Source organism: Erinaceus europaeus (genome assembly GCF_950295315.1).
Source record: "Erinaceus europaeus chromosome 5 unlocalized genomic scaffold, mEriEur2.1 SUPER_5_unloc_2, whole genome shotgun sequence".
Classification (NCBI taxonomy): Eukaryota; Metazoa; Chordata; class Mammalia; order Eulipotyphla; family Erinaceidae; genus Erinaceus; species Erinaceus europaeus.
Genome location: NW_026647113.1, coordinates 97,501 through 122,500, shown reverse-complemented (window position 1 = coordinate 122,500; position 25,000 = coordinate 97,501). Strand labels below are relative to the sequence as shown.

Below are 25,000 nucleotides of genomic sequence, written 5' to 3'. Positions count from 1 at the left end.
GAGCTCCACCCAGAGCAGGGCTCTGTCCCTTCCTCTGCAGCCTCAGCTGTGGGCCCTGCCACTGGTGGCCACTCTCAGGAAGCCCTGACGGCAGGTCAGGACGGAGTGACAGAAAGTGCCGCCTCTGAGTGTGTTCCGTGAGCACCCAGACTCAGCCTAGGCCGTGAGAACAGTGCCGCTCTCTGAGCAGACGTGCCGTCAGCAGCCTAACTTTTTCCTACTATTCATTATTACTTTATTTTATTCTATTTATTTTTTTTACCAGACTGTCGTATGCTTTACATTGGTTTGTTCTAGCCCTCCCCCGCCAAGAGAATTGGATCAGCCCCGCCCCAAGGAACCCCGGGAGAGGGTTCCTGAGTTCGAGAGTGCCAGAGTTTCAGAGGGTTCCTGAGTTCCAGAGTAAGGGAGAGTGCTTGCGCTGCCGCAAAGAGACAGCAGAGTTCTGTTTGGTGATTAGTTTGTCTTAGTTTATGAATCGTTGTTCCTGAATAAAGAAACACAGCTTCCCTGCCCAGCCGTTGTCTCCGCGTCTCTGTTACCCGCCCATGAAGCTAGCCCGCCCGGCTAGAGCCTTCCGAATTTTAACAACACCAGACACCTGCTCAGCTCTGGCTGATGGTGGTGCTGGGGGATTGAACCCGGGACCTCAGAGCCTCAGGCGGGAGAGTCTCTTTGCAGAACCCTGTGCCGTCTCCCCCGCCTGCAACTTTATGTCTTAATTTTCAGCGGAACCTGAGAGCTGGTGGCCTCACACTTGGCGTCTCTCGCCACTGGCTTCTGCTGTTGGGAGCAGGGGTCTTGGGCCCAGGCTGCGGACACAGCCCCCATCACCGTGCACCCTCCGAGCAGACACCCCGCTCTCCCCAGCACCCCACTTACCGGCTGCCCTTTGGGTCCAGGGGGTCCAGGTGGGCCCTGTAGGGAAACAGGACAATGTTCACTGCCTCCCCTCCAGGGGACAGGTCCCCTGCCCCAGGCTCCTCTGGGCCGGAGACTCAAACCAGGTGGGCAGGAAGGCGAGGGGAGTGGGTGTCCCCACCTAGGACTGGCCCCACCCTGAGGCCCCTGCCCTGATGACCAAGTCCAGGTGGACACCTGCCCTGATGGCCTTACCCAGGTGGACACCTGCCCTGATGGCTTTACCCAGGTGGACACCTGCCCTGATGACCTTACCCAGGTGGACACCTGCCCTGATGACCTTACCCAGATGGACACCTGCCCTGATGACCTTACCCAGGTGGACACCTGCCCTGATGACCTTACCCAGGTGGACACCTGCCCTGATGACCTTACCCAGGTGGACACCTGCCCTGACGACCTTACCCAGGTGGACACCTGCCCTGACGACCTTACCCAGGTGGACACCTGCCCTGATGACCTTACCCAGGTGGACACCTGCCCTGACGACCTTACCCAGGTGGACACCTGCCCTGATGACCAAGTCCAGGTGGACACCTGCCCTGACGGCCTTACCCAGGTGGACACCTGCCCTGACGGCCTTAGCCAGGTGGACACCTGCCCTGATGGTCTTACCAAGGTGGACACCTGCCTTTCAGCATGAGTTGCAGAGGACGACCCCAGGGCCCAGCCTCTCCCGGTGACCATGACACTGGACTAAGGTCCCTTCCAGACCCTTCTGGGACGGAGGGCCACTTCTCAGGGGCCGGGGGCTGGACCCGGCCGATCTGGGCGGACACTCACCGGCCTTCCTGGAGCTCCGACAGGACCCATCTGTCCCATGGGCCCGGGGTGCCCGGGCGGCCCCTGTGGGAGGCAGTGAGAGACAGATCAGGGCGCTGGTGGTGGGTCCCCGGTCAGGCCTGGCCCCAGCACCCTGTGGTGGAGAGGACACTCACCTGGAATCCGACCAGCCCCGGCTCTCCAGGCTCCCCCTGGCGTCGAAGACAGTGTCAGAGATCTGAGGCACACGGGGATACCCGCCCCCACCCTGCCCGGGCGCCGTGACCTGGAAGCCCCCAGAAGCTCACCCGGTATCTGTCTCGTTCCTTCTCAGACAGTGCGTAGGGCTCCCCTTTCTGTCCCTTAGGTCCCTGGGGTCCCTGGAGGGGTGGGGGGAGAGAGAGAGAGAGATAGCCTTTGGCTTCCAAAGGCCCCAGTAGATGCTCGTGGACCCATGTTGCCTCTTAGTGACAGGTGAGTCTCTCTCCAGCATCAGTTGAGAGAGGGGGAACCAGGTCTCTCTCTCTCTCTCTCTCTCTCTCTCTCTCTCTCTCTCTCACACACACACACACACACACACACCACAGAAAAAGGCAGGGGTGGGGGCAGATAGCATAACGGTTCTGTAAAGAGTCTCTCGTGCCTGAGGCTCCCAAGTCCCAGGTTCAGCCCCCACACCACCATAAGCCAGGGCTGAGCAGTGCTCTGGTTACAAAAAAAAGGAAAAAAAAAAGGGAAGAAAGAAAAGAAAGAAAGAAAGAAAGAAAGAAAGAAAGAAAGAAAGAAAGAAAGGAAGGAAAAAGACACAGTCAGCCAGTTAGCCAGTCGGCAGAGGGCTGGGGACACAGCACAGTGGTTCTGCAAAAAGTCTCTCCTGCCTGAGGTTCTGACGGCCCAGGTTCAGTCCCCAGCACAGAGCTGATGAGCAGGGCTCTGCTCTCCCTTTTTCTTTCTCTCTGCATCTGTCTCTCATTCAAAGAAAACAAATTAAAGAAAAATTTAAAAATAAAACCAGCCAGCAGAGGGGCCGTGGAGGTGGGGCGCGCAAGTGAGCAGCCCGTGGCTGCAGGGCCTGGGGGTGGCTGAGCTGAGGCCTGGGCGGCAGGGTCTGAGTCCCGCAGCGAGGGAGCGAGCGGGGTAACGGCGCGGGATGGCCAGACGTTAAAAAGACCGAGGACCGAGGACGCGGCTTTTCCTGTGTCAAGAAGGATTTGGAAATCCAGTCAAGATGGTGGCACGTGGAGGCTCGAGCTTGCTGGCTGTGGCTGGAAGCTCGGCCACGGGCAGCTTGGGGCAGGAGAGCTGGGGAGGGAGAGACCCCAGGCCTGGGCTCCTGGCACCGTGTGCCGCCCTCGTGACTCTGGGCGCAAGCCTGGGTCACACGCGCAGCAAGACGGGTCTACTTGGGGGGCTCTCTCTGCAGCCTGAGATCCAGGCTTTCTTCTTTGCCTGCCTCCCTCTCTTGCGTCTCTCCCAGCAGTGTTACTGCTGGTACCAGGACTACGAGCCATTTTATTTAATAAGACAGAAACTGACAGGGAAGGGGAGACAGGGAGGGAGAGACAGAGAGACAACTGCAGCCCTGCTTCACTGCTCGCAAAGCTTTCCCCCTGCAGGTGGGGACCGGGGGCTTGAACCCTGGTCCTTGCGCACTGTAACATGTGTGCTCAGCCAGGTGCACCACTGCCAGGCTCCCCCCCAAGGTTTTATATATTTTTTCACTTATTTATTTTTAAATAAATCTTTGACTTAAAAGAGAGAATGATATTGTGATGGGGTCGGGCAGTGGCGTACCCAGCACAGAGTACAAAGCTCAAGGACCAGCGTAAGGATCCAGGGTTCGAGCCCCCAGTTCCCCCCCTGTAGGGGGGGTCACTTCACAAGCGATGAAGCTGGTCTGCTTCCTTTCCCCCTACCTCCCCTGTCGTATGCTTTGCATTGGGTGGTCCTAGCTCTCCCCCGCCAAGAGAATTGGATCAGTCCTGCTAGTTTCGAGGCCTGCTTGGCCCCGCCCCGAGGAACCCGGAGAGAGTGCCAGGGTTCCAGAGTTGGAGAGTTGGAGGGTTGCAGAGTTCGAGAGTGCTTGGCGCCGCCGCGGGAAAGAGGCAGCAAAGTTCTGTTTGCTGATTAGTTGGGTTTAGTTTATGAATCATTGTTCCTGAATAAAGAAATACAGCTTCCCTGCCCAGCCGTATGTCTCTGGTCGTCTCTGTTACCCGCCCGTGAAGCTAGCCCGGCCAGCTGGAGCCCACGAATTTTAACAACACTCCCCTCCTCCCTTAACTTCTCTGTCTGCATCAAGACAAATAAATACAACAGTTGAAAAAATAGTTGAGACCAGGTCCCCTTCTGGGGGATGAAGGTGAGTCGGGGAGGGACTCTGAGCCCGTGGACACACACCGTGGGGGGCAGCGGGGGACCCTCGCCCCACAGCCCCCAGCCAGGGAGCAGCAAGCGGGAGGCAGCCCCCCACCCCGCACAGGCCCGGGTCCCCCAGAGAGACCAGGACACAGACACAGCGTGACGGGACCTTCTCTGCCCTGTGGCGAGCCCGGGGCCGGGCGCTACTCACAGGAGAGCCCAGGGGCCCACTGGGGCCTGAGGGTCCCATCTGTCCCACGTCCCCTCGTGTGCCATTGCAGCCGTCGTAGCCTGGCCTCCCTCGGGGGCCGCCTTGTCCGGGGTGTCCCTGTGGGGAAGAGAGAGAGAGAGGTGAGCTTCCCAGGACCAGGACTGGGTTCCCGTCACCAGGACCAGTGACATCTTCCCAGCACGCAGCCAGAAAGAAGATGGCCCCCAAACCACAGTGGACGGCGAAGAGTTGGGTAAACAGAGGCTCAAGCCAGGGAAGTCAGTGGTCCAGAGAACGGTGTTCTAAAACATTCTTTTTTAATTAAAATTTTTTAAAAAAATATTTATTTATTTTCCTTTATGTTGTCCTTGTTGTTTCTTTTTATTGTTGTGGTTGTAATTGTTGTTATTGATGTCATCGTTGTTAGGACAGAGGGAAATGGAGAGAGAAGGGGGAGACAGAGAGGGGGAGAGAAAGACAGACACCTGCAGACCTGCTTCACCGCCTGTGAAGTGACGCCCCTGCAGGTGGGGAGCCAGGGGCTGGAACCAGGATCCTTATGCCGGTCCTTGCGCTTGGCACCACGTGTGCTTAACCCGCTGCGCTACTGCCCGACTCCCTTCTAGAACATTCTAGAAGCACCCGGCTCCCTTGGATGCGGCAGGGAGGACGGACGCCTTTCTCAGCCTTCTCCACGCGGCCCACGCGCCGTCCTGAGTCACAGAGGCAGAGGTGTCTTTCTCCAGCCTGGTTTCCTCTGGAATGTTCCTGGATGTCAAACACCCATGGAGAGCGAACCCCGGGAGCCGCAGGGAAGTGGCGTCTCCTTGCTTGCTTTCCTGCTGGCGTGAGGGGGACTCCAGAGCCTGCCCCCAGCCTCCCAGTGATGGTGGGCCAAGACAGGCGTCGCTGGGCTCCAAGACTCACGGGACGGGCCTGCTCGCGCAGTCTGAAGCCTGGTCACTCCACAGGCTTGGCGCAAAGGCTTGACTGCCGGAAGGATGGAAGGATGGGTGGATGGACGGATGGGTGGATGGACGGATGGGCAGACTCTGAGTTCTGCCAGGGTCACTGCAGCTCGGTGCACGACTTTGGGATGCATTGGATCGACCTTCCCGCGGTGCATCCCGTGAGTCCCCATTCATTGGGGAAACTGACGATCCTTCCTAGCCGACTGAATCCACATGGATCCCAGTCACTTTCAAAGCCAGCAACAAGCAGCTCCTCCTGACAGCTTTCAAGCTGTTGGTCCTGCTCTTCGAGTCCTCCAACTTAATGTTGAGGGGCTGTCCTTTGCCAAACGCGTTCTTATTGGTCAATTGGCGACACAGCATCAGGCCAGTCTGGTCCCCTACGCCTACACTGAATTTCTCTGTTCCAGACTCTTGGAAACAGAGTTGGCAGTCAGCCGAGGTCAAGAACAAACACCTCATCACAGACCCCTGCAAGCGTCAACCCGGCTTTGACCTAGCACGTTATGATCGGGCCCTCCTCAATCGCTATCGAACAGGCCATGGCCGGTGCGCCGCTGTGTTCCATCGCTGGGGAGCCAGAGACGACCCGAACTGCCCCTGCGGCTCCAGACAGACTATGACCCACATAGTCAACGACTGCCACCTCTCCAGATTCAAAGGAGGTCTCGAAACTTGACATCAGGCTCAACCTGACGCTGTTGACTGGCTGCGGAAGAAGGGCAAACGCTAGGAGAAGGTGCAGGACTCCACTATCAGAAGACTGTCAGTGCTTTCTCTGCTCGAGACCGAGGGTGTGAGTCGGAGAGACGGAGGGAGAGAGGGAGGGAGAGAGGGAGCACAGCCCCGCTGGTGAAGTCTCCCCCCAGCTGCTCTCTCTCCCACGTGGGGGCCCATGGCCCTGGGGGCAGGTGTGTGTGGAGCTGTGAACCATCCGAGGGCGCCTCTGTCTTTCCTTTCCCCTTCCTTCCTTCCTTCCTTCCTTCCTTCCTTCCTTCCTTCCTTTGCTTCTTCTTCCTCCTCCTTCTTCTTTCTTCCTCCTCCTCCTTCTTCTTTCTTCTCCCCTTCCTCCTCCTCCTCCTTTTTTTTCTTCTTTCTGTTACCACCAGGTCATCACCGGGGCTTGGTGTCAGCACTCCTGGTGGACATGGTTTCCTTTCGTTTCTTCATTTTTTACCAGGACAGAGAGAAGTCAAGAGGGAAGGGGAGAGAGGGAGAGAGAGAGAGAGAGAGACAGAGACCCCTGCAGCCCTGCTTCACCCCTCGTGGAGCCTCCCCCCTGCAGGTGGGGGCTGGGGGCTTGAACCCGGGGCCCTGTGCCACAATGTGCTTGACTGGGTGTGCCACTGCCTGGCTCCCTCTCTTTCTCTCTCTTGTCACCAGGGCTTCACTGCTCTGGGATGACAAAACTAAAAGATTTGTTTATGAATTAGTGAGAGGGAGACAGAGAGCATCACTCTGCTAGGCCTGGGACTGAACTTAGAACCTTGTGCTTGAGAATTCTGGGATGAGTTTTTTAAAATATATTTTTAATTTTTTATATTTATTTATTTATTCTCCCCTTTGTTGCCCTCCCCTTTTTGCTTCCAGGGTCACTGCCGGGCTCGGTGCCCGCACAACAAATCCACTGCTCCTGGAGGCCATTTTTCCCATTTTGTTGCCCTTGTTGTTTATCGTTGTTGTTACTATTATTGTTGTTGTTGTTGGACAGGACAGAGAGAAATGGAGAGAGGAGGGGAAGACAGAGGGGGGAGAGACAGACACCTGCAGACCTGCTTCACCGCCTGTGAAATGACTGACTCCCCTGCAGGTGGGGAGCTGGGGGCTCGAACTGGGATCCTTATGTCTTGGCCCGTGTCACCACTTCTGGCCTCCAGCTAACATGGTGTGTGTGTGTGAGTATGAGTGTGCGCGCGCACATGTGCATGAGTGTGCATGTGCACGTGTGTGAGTGTTCACGTGTCATGTATGTATGTGCATGTGCGAGGACGCACGTGCCGTGCATGTATGTGCATGTGTGTGAGCGTGCATGTGTCATGCATGTCATGTATGTATGTGTGCATGTGTATATGTATGTGCGTGTGCATGGTCTGTGTGAGGCCGGCAGCAGCTGTCCCTGGCCCCCAGCAGCCGGGCAGGGGGGTCTGCTCTGGAATGTTCCATCAGAGCCTGTCCCTGCAGGAAGTGGAGCCTGGGAACCCTGCGGGAGGCGGGAGGCAGGAGGCTTGTTTATCTTCTTGTGCTGTGAGGACGAGTGTAAACTGGGTTAGGAAAACACATTTTATTGCGATTTGAGATTTTCTCATGGACAGACCCGGCCACCCCCACCCGGTTTCTGTGAAGACTCAGAGACAACATAGCTGCAGGCCTGCGGAGGGGGTGGGGGCTGGGGCTACAGCTGGGGGTCAGGCCTTCCCCCCAGCTCCTGGCCGCCCAGCTCTGGGCTCAGTCCCCCCTCCTGGCCGCCCAGCTCTGGGCTCAGTCCCCCCCTCCCGGCCGCCCAGCTCCGGGCTCAGTCCCCCCTCCTGGACGTCCAGCTCCGGGCTCAGTCCCCCCTCCTGGCCGCCCAGCTCTGGGCTCAGTCCCCCCCTCCTGGCCGCCCAGCTCTGGGCTCAGTCCCTCCTCCTGGCCGCCCAGCTCCGGGCTCAGTCCCCCCACCCCCCAGCTGCACATCTGGGCTCAGTCACCCCTCCTGGCCGCCCAGCTCCGGGCTCAGTCCCCCCTCCTGGCCGCCCAGCTCTGGGCTCAGTCCCCCCCTCCTGGACGCCCAGCTCTGGGCTCAGTCCCCCCTCCTGGACGCCCAGCTCCGCACTCAGTCCCCTCAGCTCCGCGCTCAGTCCCCCCTCCTGGCCGCCCAGCTCCGGGCTCAGTCCCCCCACCCCCCAGCTGCACATCTGGACTCAGTCCCCCCTCCTGGCCGCCCAGCTCCGCGCTCAGTCCCCCCTCCTGAAAGCCCAGCTCCGCACTCAGTCCCCCCTCCTGGCCTCCCAGCTCCGCGCTCAGTCCCCCCTCCTGGAAGCCCAGCTCCGGGCTCAGACCCCCCACCCCCCAGCTGCACATCTGGGCTCAGTCCCCCCTCCTGGACGCCCAGCTCCGGGCTCAGACCCCCCACCCCCCAGCTGCACATCTGGGGTCAGCCCCCCCCCCGGACGCCCAGCTCCGGGCTCAGACCCCTCACCCCTGGCGCCCCGTCCACACCGACAGCTCCCACTGACCAGGACGCAGCTCAGGACAGAAAGGTTTTGGCCCAGCTGCCCGGACAGGGGAGGGGTCACACACGGTGCCCGGACCCCTCAGCCACCCATGCAGGACCCAGCCCGTCCCCACCGTCCCCCGGACGAGACCCCAAGCTCAGGCCACACTTACAGGAATTCCGTCGGCTCCGGGGAACCCTGACACGCCTCTGGCCCCCTGCGGAGAAAGAAGACACGGGTCAGTGGGGGGGCTGCACCCGGACCCCCCCCCAAAAAAAACAACAACAAACCCAGGGCCCAGCAGGGCGGGTGACTCACCACTTCTCCTTTGGGTCCGAAGAAGCCCGGGATGCCTCGCTCACCCTTGTTGCCTTTGTGCCCCTGCAGTCCTGGGAATCCTTGCAGCCCGGGGGGGCCGCTGTAACCCTGGGGGCCCACGGGCCCGGGCTGGCCCTGCGGAGGGGACGTGGGCGTCACATCAGCCCTGCACTCAGAGAACGTTCTGGGGGGCCCCGTCCTCGGACACGGACAGAGCCACAGGTCCTGGGGGCCACTGACATGGGGGGCAGCGGTCACTGTGGTCACCCCAAGACCCTGCTGACCTGGGTTTTCACAAAGTCTCCCCCCCATCAGCGACTAAAAAACATGTGAGCCCCCTCCTGCCCTGCTGGTGGGAATGTCAGGGGTCCAGCCCCTGTGGAGAGCAGTCTGGAGACTCTCAGAAGCTGGAAGGGGACCTGCCCTGTGACCCTGCAAGTCCTCTCCTGGGGACAGATCCTAAGGAACCCAACACACCCATCCAGAAAGATCTGTGTGCACCTGTGTTCACAGCAGCACCATGTGTAACAGCCACAACCTGGAAGCCACCCAGGTGTCCAACAGCAGATGAGTGGCTGAGAAAGCTGTGGTCTAGATACACCATGGAATACTACGCAGCTATTAAAAAGGGTCAAGCACCTTCTTCCCCTCATCCTGGATGGAGCTGGAAGGCATCCTGTGAAGTGAGATCAGCCAGAAAGAGCAGGATGAAGATGGGCTGATCTCACTCAGGGACAGAAGTGGAGACATGAGAGCAGAAGGGGACACACCAAGCAGAACGTGGGCTGGGTTTGGTGTCTTGCCCCAAAGCAAAGGACTCCGGGGAAGGAGGGCAGGGAGAGGGTGGGGGCCCTGGCGTCCTGGGTGAGCCGGTGGACAGGACCCGAGTTGGGGTGGGCGTGTCCTGCTGAGAACTGAGGGGACCCCAGGGGAGTGCCACTGACTGCTCCGAGGCCATCAGCGCCGCCCCGGTCAGTCCATGGAGTTCGGGGTCTCCGTCTCACCATAGTGAGGGGAGCCCCGCGGGGCTGGAGGCCGCATCTTCTCCGCCTGGCTCATGCACACGCCACACACAGAGCACACGCTTGTGCACACGCACACACCACACACAGAGCACACGCCTGTGCACACGCACCACACAGAGCACATGCTTGTGCACACACACCACACACAGAGCACACGCCTGTGCACACACACCACACACAGAGCACACGCCTGTGCACACACACATGCCACAGAAGGGGAGGACTGAACAACAGTCCCCCTGCTCCAGCAGGGCTGTCCCCAGACAGAGCGGGGTGGCTGTGATGGACACAGATTCCAAGCAGGCAGTCATTCCTTCACCCGTGACCCCACTCACTCACTCACTCACTCACTCACTCACTCACTCCTTCCCTCATGACCCCCATTCATTCATTCACTCACTCACTCCTTCCTTCCTTCACTCATGACCCACATTCATTCATTCATTCACTCATGACCCCCATTCATTCATTCATTCATTCATTCATTCCTTCACTCATGACCCACATTCATTCATTTATTCATTCCTTCACTCATAACCCTCATTCATTCATTCATTCATTCCTTCACTCATGACCCTCATTCATTCATTCCTTCACTCATGACCCACATTCATTCATTCATTCATTCATTCCTTCACTCATGACCCACATTCATTCATTCATTCCTTCACTCATGACCCACATTCATTTATTCATTCCTTCACTCATGACCCACATTCATTCATTCATTCATTCCTTCACTCATGACCCTCATTCATTCATTTATTCCTTCCTTCACTCATGACCCCCATTCATTCATTCATTCTCATTTGTGACCACCCATCCAGCCATGGGCATCTGCTCACTCATGGCCCTGCATGGCTCCTCCCTGCCTCTGTCAGGCTGTTTCTTGAGAGGAAGGGCTGGCAGCTTCCTCCCTTGGTTTCTTTGCTTCCCCCCCTTCTCCTTTTTTTTTTTTTTTGTCTCCAGGGTTGTCACTGGGGCTCAGTGCCAGCACCATGAATCCACTGCTCCTGGAGGCCACTTTTCCCATTTTTGTTGCCCTTGTTGTGGTTGTTACCATTGTTATAGCTGTTGTTGGACAGGACAGAGAGAAATGGAGAGAGGAGGGGAAGACAGAGAGGGGGAGAGAAAGACAGACACCTGCAGACCTGCTTCACCACCTGTGAGGCGACTCCCCTGCAGGTGGGGAGCCGGGGGATTGAACTGGGATCCTTGTGTCCGTCCTTGCGCTTGGCGCCACGTGCGCTTAACCCGCTGAGCTACCGCCCAACCGCCCCTCTTTTTATACTATTTTAAAGTTTTATTATTATTATAATTATTATTTTTTACCAGAGCACTGCTTAGCTCTGGTTTACAGTGGTGCAGGGATTGAACCTGGGACTTTGGGGTCTCCAGCAGGAGAGTCTCTTTGCAGAACCATTATGCTGTCCACCCCACCATCCCTTCTCCCCACCCCCCACCCCCAGCCCTGCTGAGCCCTGGCTGACAGTGGTGCTGGGGATGGAACCTCGGGCCTTAGAGCCTCCGGCAGGGCGGGAGAGTCTTTGCGGAACCATCTTGCTGTCTCCCTGCCCCCGGGAGAGTGTTCTCTCAAGAAGAGGCTGAGTCTGAGGAGAAAAGCAGGCTTCCCGGGTCAATAAGACGCCGCTGCCCAGACCAGAGTCCTCATTAGAAAACAGTGTGGGGGGGAGGGGCGGGGAGGAGGGGGCAGGGAGGGGAGGGCAAGACTGCAGCAGGGCACCATCACAGAACCCGTGTGGAGCTGGGCTCAAGCCCAAGGCCTGCTCTCTCCTGGCTGAGCTATACTGGGGCCTTTTCTCTTCTGATCACTCCACCCACCCCCAATATTTATTTATTCGTTCACGAGCATCCCTTCCTTCCTTCCTTCCTTCCTTCCTTCCTTCCTTCCTTCCTTCCTTCTTTTAATTTTTTAATTATCTTTATTTATTTACTAGATAGAGACAGCCAGAAATTGGGAGGGAAGAGGGTGATAGAAAGGGAGAGAGACAGAGAGACACCTGCAGCACTTCACCACTCGTGAAACTTCTCCTCTGCAGGTGGGAACTGGGGACTTGAACCCGGGTCCTTGCACACTATAACACATGCGCTTAACCAGGTGCATCACCACCTGGACCCCCCTTTTTCTTATTATTTTTTAATATTTATTCAGTTTTGTTGTCCTTGTTGCTTTATTGTTGTAGTTATTATTGTCGTTGTTGGACAGGACAGAGAGACATGGAGAGAGGAGGGGAAGACAGAGAGGGGGAGAGAAAGACAAGACACCTGCAGACCTGCTTCACCGCCTGGGAATCGACTCCCCTGCAGGTGGGGAGCCGGGGGCTCGAACCAGGATCCTTACGTTGGTCCCTGTGCTTCATGCCACGTGCGCTTAACCCACTGTGCCACCGCCCGACTCCTTCCTTCCTTCCTTCCTTCCAGATTTTATTTATTGATTGATGAAGATAGGCAGGGAGAGAGAGAGAATGAAGCAGATGTCACTCTGGTCCATGAGCTGCCTGGGCTCAAACTCAGCGCCTCGTGCTTGGGAGCCTAGGTGCTTTCCTCAGTGCTGTGGGGGCCGGGCTCGAACCCGGAGCCTGAGCCTCAAGCAGGGCAGGGGCCGCAGTCCTCAGGAGAGCTGTCCTGCTGCTGTGTCTGCCAGCGTGGCTCTACCTGGGGCCTCCTCTGAGGGCACCCAAGTCGGGGCCCCGGGCGTCTGGGGGTGGGGGCGCCTGGGCCGGGGCAGCAGGAGACCAGACCTGTGTCCAGACCTGCACAGGCAGAGCCAACACGCCGGCCGGCCGGCCGGGAACATTCCGGAAGGGCTCGGGAATCCAGCGGCGCTTCTGAGAAGAGGCTGCGGTCAGAGCTCAGGCACAGGGGCGGGGGGTGTCCGCCCTCGCCCGCCGCACGCCCACCCACCCACCCACCCGGGCACTCATTCCCTGCACAGGAGGACTTAGTGAGGGTGAGGGGGTGGGAGCAGCGCCGCTTCCCGGTCTGCGCTGGATGTTTGGAAATCCCCTCCGCTTCCAGCCTGCCCTTCCTGAGCCGCCTCTTAGCTCCGACACCCCACATCCTCCGGGCCTCGCCCTTCCCGCCCTGAGTTCCAGACCCCCAGGCCCTGTGAGAGTGCTTGGGACGGCCCCACAGACGGAACGGCCATGCAAGGGGCTTAATCCTGAGGCTCCGAGGTCCTGAGTTCCACCCCTGGGCTCCGGGGTCTCTCTCTCACCCTTCTCTCTCCATCCTGTCTGTCCACCTAGCACATAGCTCTCTCACTGACTACATAATTAAGATATCACACAGAAAAATGACTCTCTCGTGGTCCGGGAGGTGGCGCAGTGGATACATCACTGGATTCTCAACCATGAGGTCCTGAGTTCGATCCCCGGCAGCACATGTACCAGAGTGATGTCTGGTTCTTTCTCTCTCTCTCCTATCTTTCTCATGAATTAATAAATAAATTCTTAAAAAAAAAAAAGAAGAAAGACTCTCCTGCCTGAGGCCCTGAGGTCCCAGGTTCAGTCCCCAGCAGCACCATCAGCCAGAGCTCAGCAGGGCTCTGGGGTCTGTTTCTCCCTCTCCCGCTCCCTCTCCCGCTCCCGCTCCCGCTCCCTCTCCCTCTCCCTCTCCCTCTCCCTCTCCCTCTCCCTCTCCCTCTCCCTCTCTCTCTCCATCCATCCCCTATCATCAGCCTCACTCATTAAGTAAATAATATATCACAGAGAAAACGACTCTCCTGCCTGAGGCCCTGAGGTCCCAGGTTCAATCCCCAGCACCACCATCAGTCAGAGCTGACATCAGCGGATGGGCCCCAGAGGCCTGGTCAGCCCTGCAGCACCAGGAGGGAGACTCTGGCTGAGGGGGTCACATCTACATCCGACAGATGTCCTCGGGACCCTCTGGTGGACCCGGGTCCTTCTTCAGAGAGGACTTCTGAGCACCGTGGCCCACGGGGGAAGCACTGGGGATGGAGCGCCCCTCTGGCTGCAGCCTCTGTGTCACCGCTATTGGGTGCTGGGCCCTGGCACCACACGGGAGGTGCCGCATTGCCTGAGGAAGCTCTTGTGTTGTGGCCTTTCTCTCTCAGCCTTTGCCAGCCCCCGACCTGGGCTCCCCACTGGGCCATCCGGTCCCCAGCTGCCACCAGAGGCGGGCAGACTAAACACAGACACATGAAAGGACGCAGGCTGGCACCGTGTGCACAGCCCTGAGAGCCCAGGGGACAGGCGGCCGGTCCTGGTCACACCCGCCCGGCCGAGGGGAGGCTCCTGCTCTAGCCAGGCTCTCGCACCCCAGGCCGGGGCTCATGGCTGGCTCTCTGGGTCACAGAAACGCAGGGTGGCTCTTGCTGGGGGAAGCTCTTCACTGGCCGGGGACAGCTCTGCCGGCTGGAGCCTGACGGGCCTTCCAACCCGGGGCCCAGGTTCAATCCCCGGGAGGCCCTGGAGCCCAGGCTGGGCAAGGCTCTGAGCTCTCTCTCTCCTACCCCTCTTTCTCCTCCCCCTTCGTCTCCCTCTCTCTCTCGCCAGCCCTGCTGAGCTCTGGCTGATGGTGGTGCTGGGGATTGAACCTGGGACTGGTTGCTGCCTCAGGCAGGACCATACTCATCTCCACAGCCTCCCCCCCTCTTTCCTCCTCTCCCCCCCTTCCTCTTGCTCTCTCTCTCTCCCCTTTCACAAAGCAGGAGAGTCTGGCCGTGCAAGCCTGACGGTTCACCTCAAAGTCCAGAGTGGACACCAGGCCTCCCTCCTGCCTGGCCGGGCCAGGCTGCCTCTCCTGCCCTTGTGCCCACACAGGGATTCGTTCTCCTCATGTCTCTGTCTCTGTCTCTCGGATTTCTTCTGCAGACTGTTCTGAGAGGTGCTCGGAGCAGAGTACCCCATTCCTGCACAGCCCCCGGCCCTGTCCTCTCCCTTTTGTCCCCCGTCCCCGGGACCCCCAGTGGCTGTGAGAGCTTCTCCTAAGCTGCCTCCCGGGCGGGGGACAGCCAGCTCCCACCCCTTCTCTGAGTCCCTGACACGGGCACCAGCCCCTCCTGGCTCTGAGGGGACCCGTGCCCCTCGCCCCCACGGATCCGGAAGGGGCCCCAGAGCCCTGAGGCCCTCACTGAGCTCCCCACCACTCCGGGGGGGGGGGTTGCCGGGATTGAACCTGGACCCTGGGCCATCTCTGGGGTCTTCTGGGATTAAGAAAGGCCCCTCCCGCGGCCCCTCCCCACCCCGCGGCCCAGCCTCAGGGTAGAGCCCGGCTTCCGCCCTCCCTGCAGGTCTCCCTGTCAGAAGCACGGGGTCCCATTCTCTCTCAGGGAGGGCCACCACAGGGTGAGGGGACCTGGTGGCTCTGGGGACAATAAGCGGATTCAGGACCCCCAGGTTAAAGGGCAGGGAGACGGCACCGGGGTTCTGCAAAGAGACTGTTCCTGCCCGAGGCTCTGAGGCCCTGCATTCACCACAGGGCTGTAGGGCTCTGGGGAAGGCAACAACAATACAGGGGTTCAATTCCCCAGCACCACCAACAGCCAGAGCTCAGCAGGACTCTGGGGAACAGTCAATCAATATTCTACTTAAAAATAAGGAGTCGGGCGGTGGCGCACGGGTTAGGCGCACGTGGCGCGAAGCGCAAGGACCCGCGTGGGGATCCCGGTTCAAGCCCCCGGCTCCCCACCTGCAGGGGAGTCGCTTCCCAGGCGGTGAGGCAGGTCTGCAGGTGTCTGTCTGTCTCTCCCCTTCTCTGTCTTCCCCATCTCTCTCCATTTCTCTCTGTCCTGTCCAACAACATCAACAAAAGCAACGATGATAACTACAACAACAGTACAAAACAACAAGGGCAACACAAGTGAAAATGAATAAATAAAAAAAACGGATCAGTGCAGCTCAGGGAACAGAGGGGCTTTGGAGAGGCTCCGTGCCACCCAGGCCCTCTCTTTTGTCCAAGTGCCCGGGGAGACCAGAAATATGGGTTGGGGCGGGGTCATCCTCTGCCTCTCCGACCGTCTCCAGGGGACAGGGGCCCACCAGCCCACAGATGGTCATCGGGACCCCCGGCCTCCCTCCAGGAGCCGGCCTTGGAATGGTCACTGGACACACACCCGCTACTGAAAAAGGACCAAGGGGCCTGGGGACGTGGGCCTCGCCCAGGCTGGAGGGTGGCAGGGCTCATCTGGACCTGGGGGCCAAGGGGAAACCAGATGGCGCTAGGCCGTCCCAGTGCAGTGAGCAGTGGGCAGTGATGCCAGGACATGCCAGGCGCCGGCCACATCCACCTCTCGCTGCCCGTCCAGACGTGCCTGCCTGAGGTGCTGGGGCCCCAGGTTCCGTCCCCTGAGCTCAGCAGGGCTCTGGTCTCCCTGTGCCTTCCCCTCTCTCTCTCTCCTCCCCTCCCCTCCTCTCTCTTCCATTAAAATAAAAAAAAATTAAAGGCTGGGGAGATGGCGAAATGGCTTCGCAAAAGACTCTCCTGCCTGAGGCTCTGGGACCCCAGGTTCAGTCCCCAACTTCCCTCAGCCAGAGCGCAGCAGGGCCTGGGGAAAACAGTAGAAGTAGCAGTAGTAACAGTAGTAGTGTAGTAGTAGCAGTAGTAGCAGTAGCTGTAGTAGCAGTAGCAGTAGCAGTAGTAGCAGTAGTAGTAGCAACAGTAGTAGTAGTAGTGTAGTAGTAGCAGTAGCTGTAGCAGCAGTAGCAGCAGTAGCAGTAGTATAGTAGTAGCAGTAGTAGTATAGTATTAGTAGTAGCAGTAGCAGCAGTAGTAGTAGTAGTAGCAACAGTAGTAGTAGTAGTGTAGTAGTAGCAGTAGCTGTAGCAGCAGTAGCAGTAGTAGTAGTATAGTAGTAGCAGTAGTAGTATAGTATTAGTAGTAGCAGTAGTAGCAGTAGTAGTATAGTATTAGTAGTAGTAATAGCAGCAGCAGCAGCAGTTGTAGCAGTAGTAGTGGCAGTAACAGTAGTAGTAGTATAGCAGTAGTAGTAGCAGTAGCTGTAGTAGCAGTAGCAGCAGCAGTAGTAGTAGTATAGTAGTAGTAGTAGTAGTAATAGCAGCAGCAGCAGTAGTAGTGGCAGTAGTAGTACTAGCGGTAGTAGTACTAGTAGTAGTAATAGCAGTAGCAGTAGTATAGTAGTAGTAGTAATAGCAGCAGCAGCAGCAGTAGTAGCAGTAGTAGTGGCAGTAGCAGTAGTATTATAGTAGTAGTAATAGCAGCAGTAGTAGCAGTAGTAATAGCAGCAGCAGTAGTAGCAGCAGTAGTAGCAGCAGCGGTAGTAGTAGTGTAGTAGTAGTAGTAATAGCAGCAGTAGTAGCAGTAGTAGCAGTTGTAGTAGTAGTAGTAGCAGCAGCAGCAGTAGTAGCAGTATAGTAATAGTAGTAGTAATAGCAGCAGCAGCAGCAGTAGTAGCAGCAGTAGTAGTAGCAATAGTAGTAGTAGTAATAGCAGCAGTAGTAATAGCAGCAGCAGTAGTAGTAATAGCAGCAGCAGCAGTAGTAGTAGCAGCAGTAGTAATAGCAGCAGCAGTAGTAGTAATAGCAGTAGCAGTAGTAGTAGTGGAGGTAGCAGTAGTAATAGCAGCAGTAGTAGCAGTAGTAGTATAGCAGTAGCAGTAGTAATAGCAGTAGTAGTAGTAGCAGTAGCATTAGTAGTAGCAGTAGCAGTAGCAGCAGTAGCATAGCAGTAGCAGTAGTAGCAGTAGTAATAGCAGTATCAGTAGTAGTAGTAATAGCAGTAGTAGTAGTAATAGCAGTAATAGCAGTAGCAGTAGCAGCAGTAGTAGCAGTAGCAGCAGTAGTAGTAGTAATAGCAGTAGCAGCAGTAGCAGTAATAGCAGCAGCAGTAGTAGCAGCAGCAGTAGTAGCAGTAGCAGCAGTAATAGCTGCAGTAGTAGCAGTAGCAGTAGCAGCAGCAGTATAGTAGTAGCAGTAATAGCAGTAGCAGTAGCAGCAGTAGTAATAGCTGCAGTAGTAGCAGAAGTAGTAGCAGTAGCAGCAGCAGTATAGCAGTAGTAGTAATAGCTGCAGTAGTAGCAGCAGTAGTAGCAGTAGCAGCAGTAGTATAGCAGTAGTAGTAGTAATAGCTGCAGTAGTAGCAGCAGTAGTAGCAGTAGCAGCAGTAGTAGTAGTAGCAGCAGTAGTAGTACTAGTAGTAGTAGTAGTAGCAGCAGCAGTAGCAGTAATAGCAGTAGTAGCAGTAATAGTAGTAGCAGTAGTAGCAGCAGCAGTAGCAGTAGCAGTAATAGCAGCAGCAGCAGTAGTAGCAGCAGTAGTAGTAGTAGCAGTAGTAGCAGTAGCAGTAGCAGTAATAGCAGGAGCAGTAGCAGCAGCAGTATAGCAGTAGCAGTCATAGGAATGATGCCAGAGCTGAGCAGGGCTCTGATCTCTCTCTGCCTCTGTCTCCATCTAATAAACAATATGGCTGAGGAGACAGCACTGAGGTTCTGCAAACTCTGCCTGAGGTTCTGAAGCCCCAGGTTCCACCCCCAGCACCGTCATCAGCCAGGGCTCAGCAGGGCTCTCTCTGGTCAGGCCTCTCTCTCCTTCTCTCTCTCTCTCCCTCTCACAATCACACCCTCACACCTGTGAGCCTGCTGGCTTGCTGGGGTGGGGTGGGGTGGGAGGTGGCCGCCCTAAGCCCAGGGCTCAGGCCTGTCCAGTGGGCACTTCCTGGCCGCAGGGTCGCCCCTGCAGGGTGTCCCCACCCTGTCCCCCAGCACCGCCTCCCGGCCTCCCGCGGGGCCTGGGAACAAAGCCCTGTCTTCCTGGCCACAGCCCTTTGATCTCCCAATAATCTGCTGTGCTGGGCTCTGGCCGGAATGCTGGAATTCCAGGGCCTCCGGGCAGGGCAGGCAGGAGCATACCCTCATCACCCCTTCCCTGCCCCCTCTCTGGGCGCTCTCCCTGGGGTGCTGGGTGGATGCCGCTCTTTCTCCTTTGGGGGTGGGGGTGGGGGTCAGCTCTTTGTTGCTTTTGGGGGTCCTTCCTCTGGCTGGGAAGTCTAGTGGAAGGGGCCCCTCAGACCCACCCCTGGCCACACACCCCTCCCCCAGGGCAGCAGTCAGGGCCCACCCAGGCCACCCCTAGCCGGGCACCCGGTCTCCCACCCACACAAGCACGCGGGTCCCTGCTGGGGTCCCTGCTGGCTCCCCGTCAGCCCCAAGGGGGCCTCGGAGGGAAACCCCCCCGTTTCTGGCCCACAGTGGGGGACACGATAGGCCGCCCTGAATTGCCATGGGGGGACCTCCTGGAGCCGGCTCAGAGCCTCGGGCTCTGGCACAAAGCGGGAGGAGGGCCCAGGGGACCCAACAGGTGGGCACGCTCTAGTGCCTTGCCACTCTGGCGGGCAGAGGCCGGGTCCCTGGGTGCAGCTGTGGGACCCGGAGGGACACAGGTGACAGGGACAGAGCAGCCGGGAAAGGGTCCAAGCGCCCCCACCCCCCACCCCGTGCCAGGAAGCCCAGGGTCAGGGGATTGCGAGGAGCCCACGAAAGCTTCCTGCCAGCCTCAGACCTCAGCTGCTCTGGGCCCCAGGTGGCAGGGGCCATTGTCCCCGGGATTGTGTGGAGGCTTCTGGGATTCCCCTGACAGACGGTCCCCGAGGCAGGTGGGAGGTGACCCGCTCAGGCTCAGGCTGGTTTGCCGCCTACCCTGCCCCCTGGGCATAGCTAGCATGGGGCAGCCAGGAAGCCCCCGCCCCCGCCCCTGCACCGGGTCCCCTGCTCCTCCTCTCTGGGCTGGGCGGGTGGGGACAGGGAGCTGGGCCAAGGCCTCGCACCCGGGGCCAGGAAGACAGGGGGTGCGTGGGCGCCTTCTCAGGGAAGCTGTCCAGATGGCCGTCAGGAGGCTGGAAACCTTTCCCCTGTTCACTACAAGTTTATTTGTGAATCTGATTTTTTTTTTTTAAGTTGAAGACTTGGAAGGTATTTTATTTATTTATTTTTTAAAGCTTTCTGCTCCACTTTGGAAAGGAAAGCCGGCCCAGGAGGAGGTCTCAGGGGCTGAGTCACGGCTAGCCGTCACAGGACACTGGCCGCCCCCATGGTGGTGGGGAGAGGGGGGCGGGCGTCCAGGCCAAGCACGCTGGACGTCACCTTCTGAATGGCCTCTCTCTCTCTGTCGGAGGCCAAATTAGGACCTTTTCTGCTGTCTCATTGATTATAAATAGTATGAAACAGGACACTGCAGGCTGGAGCTGTTTCCACATTTCCCCTCTTTGGAAAAATGAAATAAAGGAATGATAATCAGTCTGTCTTCCTATGAATGAGATTCCCATGAAAAGCCCCAGAGATCAGGTCAGAGAGGAAGGAGCCCAGGGATCCTGAGCGGGTCCACGTTCCCACCCACCCGGGGTCCTCTCCTAATGGTGGCTCTTTTGATCTTTTTTAAAAAATTATTTATTGGACAGAGACAGAGAAATTGAGAGGGGATGGGGAGAGAGAGAGGGAGAGAGACACAGAGAGACGCCTGCAGGTGGGGACCAGGGGCTTGAACCTGGGTCCTTGTGCTCTGTAGCGCGTGTGTTTAACCTCGTGCGCCACCGCCGGGCCCCCTCCGTGGCTCTTTTGCCAATCAACTTCTGGGTGAAGAAAGCTGACCTTCCATAGTTCTCCCAGCTCCACTTTGGGGGGGGGGGTGGCTCACGTGCGGTTTTACTCCCATGTTCAGGTGGAGAGACAGCAGGAGAGAGAGAGGGAGAAAAGAGAGAGAGAGAGAGAAGGAAAGAGAGGAGAGAGGGAAAGAAAAAGAAAGAGGAAAGAAGAGAGAATGAGAAAGAGAGAAAAAGAGGGAGGAGACCGAGAGAGGAGAGAAAGAGAGAGGAGGGAGACATCACAGGACCTGAGCTTCCCCTGGTACCATAGCATCCCTCAGGTGGTGCCAGGGCTTCAGCCTCCTGGCATCTCGCTTGTTCCTGGCAGATACGCGTGTCCACCTGAGTGATGTTTCAAAAGCCAGGAGCTGAGCAGATGTCCTGAAGACACGAAAATCTCACTTCTAAGCCTCACCTGCTCAGGACACCCCTCCCGGAGCCCGCCCCCCATTACCGGCCAGCATGGGGACCCCGTGACAGACAGGCCTCCTCCGTGATGACGGGGGCGGGGGACGGAGCGGGACGGTCCCGGCTAGACCCCCCACCCCGCCCTCCCCACCCCGGGGGCCCCGTCTGGTTCTAGTCCTGGTTACGAGCATGGAACTCGTTCAAGAACATTGGATTCCCAGCCTCCGCGGCTGACGCTGACGGCATCCCTCAGGAATTCCGGGCCAGCACAGAAGGAACGTGGGGGGGGGGGGCTGGTCTCCGGCACTGAGCCAGCACACCCCCCAACACACACACAGAAAGGCGGGCTCCCCTCCTCCCCATGTGGGTGCCCTACCCAGGCCAGGCCAGGCCAGGCCAGGAGACCAGCAGACCGGAGCGCAGCCCGGCGCAGACCTCGGGGTGGACCCCCAGCACCCCAGCAATTCCGCAGTCCCTTCACACAAGGGCGGAGAGCCAGGCTTCTGCGACTGCTCGGCCAGCCGGCGAAGGGGATCAGGGGCCACGATGCACGTGTGGGAGAGCCCCTGGGCCCGAGGAAGCCGCCCCCACACCAGCCGCCACGGAGAGCCCAGGCCAGTCCCAGCCACATCATGGCTCTGCCTCTCATTCCTGTCCGTCCCCAGGCCCTGGGCCTCACCCCAGATTCTGCCGAGAAGCTGTTTGTGCAGGGACCCCGCACCCAGGCCCGGCCCTCACGCTGCCCCCTTCATCCTGTCAGCCCTCACTCATCTCCCTGACATCTTTCTCAAGTCCTGGGCTGTGGGGTGGAACTAAACCGTGTCATCTCACAATCTTGTTATTAATAAAAACAAAATTTGAAAAAAGTGACTTTAAAGAATTGATTAATGAACCAAGCACACCATCCAGAGAGATCTGCGCACCTGTGTTCACAGCAGCACAATGTGTAACAGCCAAACCTGGAAGCCACCCAGGTGTGTCCACCCACAGGTGAGCGGCTGAGCAAGCTGTGGTCTAGACACACAATGGAATACTACTCAGCTGTGTAAAAGGATGAAGTCACCTTCTTCACCTCATTTTGGATGGAGCTGGAAGGAATCCTGGGAAGTGAGATCAGCCAGAAAGAGCAGGATGAAGATGGGCTGATCTCACTCAGGGACAGAAGTGGAGAAATCAGAGCAGAAGGGGAAACCCCAAGCAGGACGTGGGCTGGGTTTGGTGTCCTGCAGTAAAGTAAAGGACTCTGGGTAGTGGGCGGGGGGCTTTTAGGTCCTGGGGCTGATGGCAGAGGAGGACCTGGGCTGGGGGGAGAAGGTTTTGCAGGGAAGGGAGACGTGTCACACACGTGCCAACAGCTGTAACCCACTAACCCCCCAATGAAAAAAACAAGTGTTGCCTTCTGGGATTCAAGATAACCTCAGTGAACCGCCGGCCTCCATCTGGGGCTCCGACGACGGCCAGGGCCGGAGCAGGGCAGAGGGGGCACGGACTCGGCCCACAGGCACGGTGACCTTGGAGACGCTGCAGCGGTCACTGAGCTGGGGACTCCCGCCTGGCCCAGTGGCCTTGTCCCCTTATCACGTCACGGTGACTCGAGTCACCGCCAAGCCCAGGGACAGGCCTGCACTTGAGTCCCTCCTCCCCGGCGGCCTCGGGCAGTAACAGATAAGCAGCCTATATTTTTAGTTGGCCTCAAATAAATAGACTTCACACGCTGCCCCCTCCATCCCCTCCAAGCCGAAGGTAAAAATAGTGACAGACGGACGGACACGCCAAGTTGGGGGTGGCGGGTGGCGTGGGGAGACACAGACCAGGGAAGAAGCAGCTGGGTGAAGAAAGAAAGACCCGACCTTTGTGCTTTTCTGTAACTGGCATCAGACGCAGGGGGCCCGGCTGGCACGTGCGTCCAGAGACGGCAGCCCTGCAGCCAGCCGCGGGGTGGGGTCCTTCCTACGGATGAGAGACAGACGGACACAGAGAAGCGAGAGATGGACACAGAGAAGCCAGAGCCCACTGTGTGGAGGCGCCAGGGACTGAGCTCGGGGCCCCTCCACTTTTTCTGTAAGTCGAGGGCCGTGAGAGCGGGACTTTGAAGTGACGAGGACTGGCATGCGTGGACTTGCAGAGACAAGAGAGACAAGCAGAAGCAAAGTGTTTCTGAGACCGTGTGGGAGGCGAGAGGGTGAGGACGTGGAGCTCTGGGGGTGGGGTGGGTGGAGCTAGAGCCTGTCAGCTCACAATCTTAGTATTAATAAAAATAATTAATAAAATTAATTAATAAGAATTACAAATAAAAAAAAGTGACTTCAAAGTGTTGCTTTATGAACCCAACACACCATCCAAAAAGGTCTGTGTACACCTGTGTTCACAGATGCACAATGTGTAACAGCCCAAACCTGGGAGCAACCCAGGTGTCCAACAACAGGTGAGTGGCTGAGCAAGTTGTGGTCTATATACACACCATGGAATACTACTCAGCTGTGAAGAAGGATGAAGCCACCTTCTTCACCTCCTCTGGGATGGAGCTTGAAGGAATCCTGGGAAGTGAGATCAGCCAGAGAGAGCAGGACGAAGATGGGCTGATCTCACTCATGGACAGGAGTGGAGACATCATCCCGGTTCGAGCCCCCGGCTCCCCACCTGCAGGGGAGTCGCTTCCCAGGCGGTGAAGCAGGTCTGCAGGTGTCTGTCTTTCTCTCCCCCTCTCTGTCTTCCCCTCCTCTCTCCATTTCTCTCCGTCCTGTCCAACAACAATGATGTCAATAACAACAACAACAGCAATAATAACAACCACAACAAGGAAAAAACAACCAGGGTAACAAGAGGGGAAAAAATAGCCTCCAGGAGCAGTGGATTTGTGGAGCCCCGGCAGTAACTCTGGAGGCAAAAAAAGAAAGTGGAGAAATGAGAATATAAGGGGAAACCCCAAGCAGAACGTGGGTCTTGCCCCAAAGCAAAGGACTCTGGGTAGTGGGGGGCTCTCAGGCGCTGGTGCTGATGGTGGAGGGGACCTGGGCTGGGGGGAGAGTGTTTCGCAGGAAATGGAGAGATTTACAGACACGCACCCACAGCTGTAGCCCATTAACTCCCGCAATTAAAAAAGTTGTTTCCTGTGACTCAGAATCACACGGGGCAGTGAAGGGGCCGGGGCACAGCACAGCAGACGCCCACGCCAGGAGGCCGAGGGTTCAATCCCCGCCCGCCTGTGCCGCGTGCCCCGGTCTCACTCCTGAAATCCAAACAGTCTGAAGACAGCAGCGACTGCGACCACGGCAGGGCCAGGCCTGTCCTGTCTCCCACCACGGGGCGCCGGCTCTAGGAGGGCGCCCCACCGGCCTCGCCGCACAGGGCGAGGCTCCACTTCCCCACGCAGACCCCGGGACCCACCCGCGTGCCAGGCAGCACCCCCGGCTCCCGGGGCAGACATCCAGGAGGAGGCCACCAGGCTCTCCGGCCTCCCTGCCGTCTTCCCCTCGGGGCAGAGGCTGTGACGGTCTCCTGGGGGAGGATGGGGAGAGGCCGGCCGGATGGCGTCCAGGCAGGAAGTGCCCAGTTAAGACTCTGGACTGTAGTCAGATGGGGGCTGGAGAGGCTCACAGAGACCTGGGGGTGCTGGGGACCCAGAGCTTCGCCCCAGTCCGTCCCTCCTCCCGCCCGTTTCCTGCTGGTTCTCCCCTCGACTGTGGTGCTGGGGACTGAGCCTGGGGCCTCCACGCATGAGGCGGGAGAGGCTTTTTGCAGAACCGTTATGCTGTCTCCCCACTTGCATTTCGATGGCTGTTATTATTAATATGGTTGCTATCAGTTCCCCAGAGCCCTGCTGAGCTCTGGCTGATGGTGCTGCTGGGGACTGAACCTGGGACCTTCAAGTGTCAGGCAGGACAGTCTTCTGTAAAACCTCTACCACTAGGCTGTCTCGCCAGCCTTTTAAAATATTTTATTTTAATGAGAGAGGGTGAGGAGGAGAGAAAGAGAGAGAGGGAGAGAGAGAAGGAGAGAGAGGGAGAGAGGAAGAGAGAGAGAAGGAGAAAGAGAGAGAGAGGAAGAGAGAGAAGGATAGAGAGGGAGAGAGAGAGGGAGAAAGAGAGGGAGAGGGGAGAGAGAGGGGGAGAGGGAGAGAGAGAAGGATAGAGAGGGAGAGAGAGAGGGAGAGAGGGAGTGAGAAAGAGGGAGAGGGGAGGGAAAGTGACAGAGGGAGAGAGGAGAGAGAGGGAGAGAGGAGAGAGAGAGAAGGAGAGGGGAGAGAGAAAGAGG

At 57.9% G+C, this 25,000-nt stretch overlaps 1 protein-coding gene across 1 annotated transcript in view; it reads right to left on the bottom strand.

Annotated features, from left to right (window-relative positions):
• Positions 1-25,000, bottom strand: part of COL4A2 (collagen type IV alpha 2 chain) — a 91,822-nt gene that overhangs the window by 26,743 nt on the left and 40,079 nt on the right. Inside the window, exons 4-10 of the mRNA XM_060183779.1 lie at positions 8,739-8,873; positions 8,593-8,637; positions 4,256-4,372; positions 1,992-2,063; positions 1,860-1,895; positions 1,705-1,767; positions 883-918 (exon numbers count right to left, since the gene is read on the bottom strand). Of these exons, the coding sequence (XP_060039762.1) occupies positions 883-918; positions 1,705-1,767; positions 1,860-1,895; positions 1,992-2,063; positions 4,256-4,372; positions 8,593-8,637; positions 8,739-8,873 (504 nt within the window). The remainder of the gene's footprint in view (positions 1-882; positions 919-1,704; positions 1,768-1,859; positions 1,896-1,991; positions 2,064-4,255; positions 4,373-8,592; positions 8,638-8,738; positions 8,874-25,000) is intronic.